Source organism: Frankliniella occidentalis, unplaced genomic scaffold (genome assembly GCF_000697945.3).
Source record: "Frankliniella occidentalis isolate FOCC.00 unplaced genomic scaffold, Focc_3.1 Scaffold34, whole genome shotgun sequence".
Classification (NCBI taxonomy): Eukaryota; Metazoa; Arthropoda; class Insecta; order Thysanoptera; family Thripidae; genus Frankliniella; species Frankliniella occidentalis.
This window is the reverse complement of record NW_026267164.1, coordinates 838,846-843,387: the sequence shown is the minus strand read 5'-3', so window position 1 is coordinate 843,387 and position 4,542 is coordinate 838,846. Positions and strand designations below refer to the sequence as shown.

Here is a 4,542-nt window from a genome sequence, read left to right as displayed (position 1 = left end):
CGGGATTCTTTAACTCTCTCGCCAGGTCGAACGACACGGCGCACGGCCACCGGACAGGTGGTGTTCGAAAGAAGGCCCCCCGGGTTACATTTGATGTGAATATGACTCACCTGCGCCGCACGCCGCCGCCGCTACATCCGTCCGCGCGCCGCCGCCCCGCCCGGACCCCACGCGGTCCCAAATCTTTAACGCTGATGCGCGGTGGGTTCCCGACATCGCAGAGCACCCGGAAAAATTCCACCGTAACCAGCACCGTTTTGTCTTATAGAAAAACCACCGATGAGCAAAATCCGAGTTCTGATCCTGGATTTTGGGCCAAGCTAGCCCCCGTGCCTCCCCGTGCCTCCCCCGTGCCTCCCCCGTGCCTCCCCCGTGCCTCGCACGAGCCGCCTCTCCTCTCTCTTCCACGCTGCAGCGTGAAGTGGGAAGTGAAAGTGTCGTGGGTGTGAAGTGTTCGGCTACTCTGCTCCTAATTAAGCGGCAAGTGCAAAAGTTTGGCTTCGCAAATTGCAGAGAGGTGAACAGCAGCGACATCATCACACGTAGCCGGGAGGGGGCGGGGCAGTGCCTCCCCGCTATCTGCGCGACGGATCGCGTGCGAATAGTGGGTCCGAGCGCTGCGAATAGTGAGCGCCCCTCGCGGCCTGAATGCTAAAGAGAGCGGGAGAAAGTTTCGGCGACTCATGTTCGCGGCGGGTCTTTTGTCGCGCAGGCGAGAGGTGTGCACAAAGCGGCGCACTTCAAGTGTAGCGTTAAGTGTAGCGTCGCGATATGTTCACGGTAAAAAACAATGCAGTGTTTTGGAGGAGAAGGGGAGAAACTTTGAGGAATTCCCATATCTGAGGAAAACTCCTCAGATCTCGCCTCAGATTTTGAACGAAAAATGATGAAAAGTCCCTTATTTTTTGAGGAGACTCACTCGAAATCTGAGGAGAGTTCCTCAAATCAAGGTTCTTCCGCACAAGTTTTCTCTTTTCCCTCAAATAAAACACAGACATTCTCTTTACCGCGTTACGTTATGCTTTGCTGATTAATTGGAAACATACTTTTCCGGAAATCCCGACCTTTTGTAACATTTTCAGTGTCGCACAGGGATGGGGATGAAGCCCACACTACAGTTTGAGTTTTGCGGTTGTGTTCACCATGGTCTCCGTTCTGCTTGCAGGCTGCACGTTTCCGCCCGAGTGGGAGGGCCAGTGGTTCCAGCTCGGACTCAACCTGGTCACGATCAACGGCTCCCAGATGTTCGGCAAGGGCCACTGCGTGTCCAGTGACGGCCCCCGATACATCATGATGGACAAGGGCTCGGATGGACGGTGAGTAAAGCGAAACCACCATTAGGTGGCGGGTGTCAATAACATTACCGAAATCGATTTTTGTTGGCTGAACGCACTCAAAAATCCCATGAACTTTTCTGCTCACGACTTACTGGTTTCTGTGTGCGTGCTACGCTTTATACTGGCGTGTTTAAAATTTCGTGAGCCGAGCATGTTGACAGAAATTTGTATAAGATGGGAGTAAAAACGTTTATAAGATTTTAGTGTGTGGTGCACACACCTCGGTCGTGTGTCTCTGCTGTCTGAAATATCTGACGTTACTCCGAAGACGGCTGCTCCGATTGACTTGCAACTGCACACGAAGCTCTGGACGTAACGCTATATTAGTTTTGAAGTAGATAAGAAGTTTGAAATATTCTATCGTTTAAGTTGAATTGGCACCCGCTCGATGTTGCTGGCAGCACAAAGCAGCGCAAGCGGCGAAACGCCTGGCTGCAAGCCTCGCCCAATGTTCCAATATTATTGCCTTCAAATCAAATCTGGTTTACGGGGGTTTGGGGGCACGGGGGCGCCGATTCTGATGGCACCTACACACTCAATTCTTGTGTTCAATTTTTATGCTCGTCACGCTTACTTAAAACAATGGCCGATTTCCTGAGGAAAGATTGAAAACTTGGAGAAACTTCCATATTTGAGGGGAAACCGAGGGGAAAACTCTTCAGATTTCGAGGAAGTAAAATTTTGGGAGAAACTATTTCTTTGCAGTGACTGACAGCTTGCTTTCTTTGCAATTTGAACTAATCCTTTGCAAGACAAAGCTCGAAGATTCTTTGCAACGTTGCAAAGAATATAGTTTCGCAAGCATTGTACAGTGTGGACTGAGGAACTTCTGTGTGCGTTCTGTGCTTGCGTGTAGTTTTCGTTCATAATCACAGAAAAAACTAACAGGCAAATTTTTGAACTGCAAAAAAAAAAAGATCTAGTTATGCACAAGAATTATTATGCGTATGCGCATAACAATAGCACGCACACAGAAGTTCGTCAGGATTTAGTTACTAGGCCTGTTAACGAGGGGGCAATAACTCCCTTTTGAAGTGTACACGTGATTCCCGAAATTCTTGATTCCCGGTGATTCCCGTCCGCTTTTAACTATTACATAGGTTTTTCGGGGGGTTTTAGTGGTACAAAACGCTTATTTCGACTGATTTGTACTTATTTCTCTAGTTTCCCGCTTATTCTAATCGATTTCTATTGATTTTGATCAATTTTTATCCTGATGATTCCCAGACAGGTGTACACATGATTCCCGGAGTTATTGCCCCCTCGCCTGTTAAGCAGTACTCCCAAGGGCGTAGGGCGTCTCTGGGGATTTCGGTGACCATTAATTCTTCTTTTAATTATTTCCTAATGCTAGCGTCCGATATTTTCAATACACTATCGCTCAGGTACTTGAGTGCCTGCCGCACGCATTTGCATCCCCAGGTTTAAAGTTGCGCTTCTCAAAAAGCGATGTCTTGTCGGAGTCACTCGGCCACTTTCCCGTTTTCCACGCCGCATCCTTGAACGTTTCTCAATTAACGCCCCCCTCTCCTCTTTTAGGATCGGCGCGGGCTCGTTACCCTTATCTGCTGGGCCTTAATCAATTACCCTATCCGCCCGCCATCCCTCATTCCGTTGCAATCTCCTCTTGTCTTCATTACAACTGCTACTTCCAAAACACGCAAAAAAGTTAAATGAAAAATAACGACACGAAGACAAGAATAACATCGATGAAAAATCGGCGTATTCAATTCATAACTTCTTTTTTTTTTTTTCGAATAAGTTTCTGACTGAAATTGACATATTTTATTAACATAATTTTTTCACATGTTTTTTCTTTAAACTTTTTCTATGAACGTATTCTTTTGGGTGAAACCTCTCTCTTCCCTACAGCGTACCCCTCTTGCCTAACCCGGGCGCGCTTGTGCTACCCCTCCTCGTAGGGCTTTTCTCTCCAAAAAGTGTCAGTGTGGTGGCGTGGCGGGGTGGGGCGGGGTGGGGCTGGGCGGGGCGGGGCTCCAGCGGCTCCAGTGATAGCGGATAGCCCCGGCTCTGCCTTAGTCTAATAAAGTTGATTTTATCTGCTCGCCCCCCACCCCCTCAAGGGCGGGGGGAGGCGGGCTCACCCGCTGCGATCATCCGCTATGGTGACTCCCATTGCTACACCGAAAAGGGAACAGGAAAACCCGGGAAAACCGAAACTGCGTAGACATTGAATCGCGCGTGGAGGAGAAAAAGAATAAAAAGATGGCTAACTAACTAGACAAGATCTTCCTCACCGTGCTCATGATATGTTAGAAGAGGTAAATACGTGTCTTTTTCTTTCCCCCTGTTTGCATCTCCTTTTTTTACTCTCCGACTTCCTTTTATGTTATCTATTTAGGGAGAAGGCCGAGTGATTAACGGAGTCCCTCTCACCTGAGTCGTCCTCAATCGACTCTGCGGGGCTCAGCCAACCGAGCATGCGGGCGCGGTATGGAAGTCATTGGAGAGAGAGAGAGAGAGAGAGAGAGAGAGAGAGAGAGAGAGAGAGAGAGACGGGCGCACGCGCGCCTCTGCGTCCGTCGTGCGAAAATATCTCCTCGCGATGGGCCTTTGTGAATGATGAAGGTTTAGCTCGCGGTGGCAGGCCAGAGGCCGCCACGCCACGCCACGCCGCAGCCGCGCACAGACCACAATCCATCTTTCTTCTGTTTCCCTGTACGGTGCGGCCGTAGCTCCAGCAGCCGCGAGGGTGGGGAGATGGGGGAGGGGCGGGGGAGCGCCGGAGTTTTGTCGCCCGGAAAGAGGGAGCAGCAGGATATTTTGAAGGACGTGCCGTGGCGGGGATGGGGCGGCGGCGGCGCCGAGGAGTGGAGTCGGTTGATACAAAGTCCATCCCTCCGAAGCGAGGGGTGTAACTGGAGAGACAAAAGGTGTGAATGCCTCTCGGGCCCGCCCCGCCCCGCCACGCGCGCTAGAGTAGGCGGGTCGCGAAACATTAATGACGTCTCTCGGGCCGCCATGCGCTGCGGGCTTGGGGATCGCTTTCTGTGTTCAGTCGTGATCGTTGTTTATTCCCTTTGATGAGTACCGCGCCGATGACCCCGCGAATAACTGAAGGCAAAGAGAGCGCAGAAATGAATCGTGATGCCACAGCTCGCCCATGTCAGTCGTTCTTGCCCCCTGGAGCCTTGCCCCCCCCCTCTCCATCAGCCCCCAGCCGACCCCTGCCTGCGCGCCTGCG

At 51.0% G+C, this 4,542-nt stretch overlaps 1 protein-coding gene across 1 annotated transcript in view; it reads left to right on the top strand.

The window, feature by feature from the left end:
* Positions 1 to 4,542, top strand: part of LOC113214904 (uncharacterized) — a gene marked incomplete in the record, with an annotated part of 273,650 nt that overhangs the window by 247,229 nt on the left and 21,879 nt on the right. Inside the window, 1 exon segment of the mRNA XM_052265995.1 lies at positions 1,166 to 1,316. Coding sequence (XP_052121955.1) covers positions 1,166 to 1,316 — 151 coding nt within the window.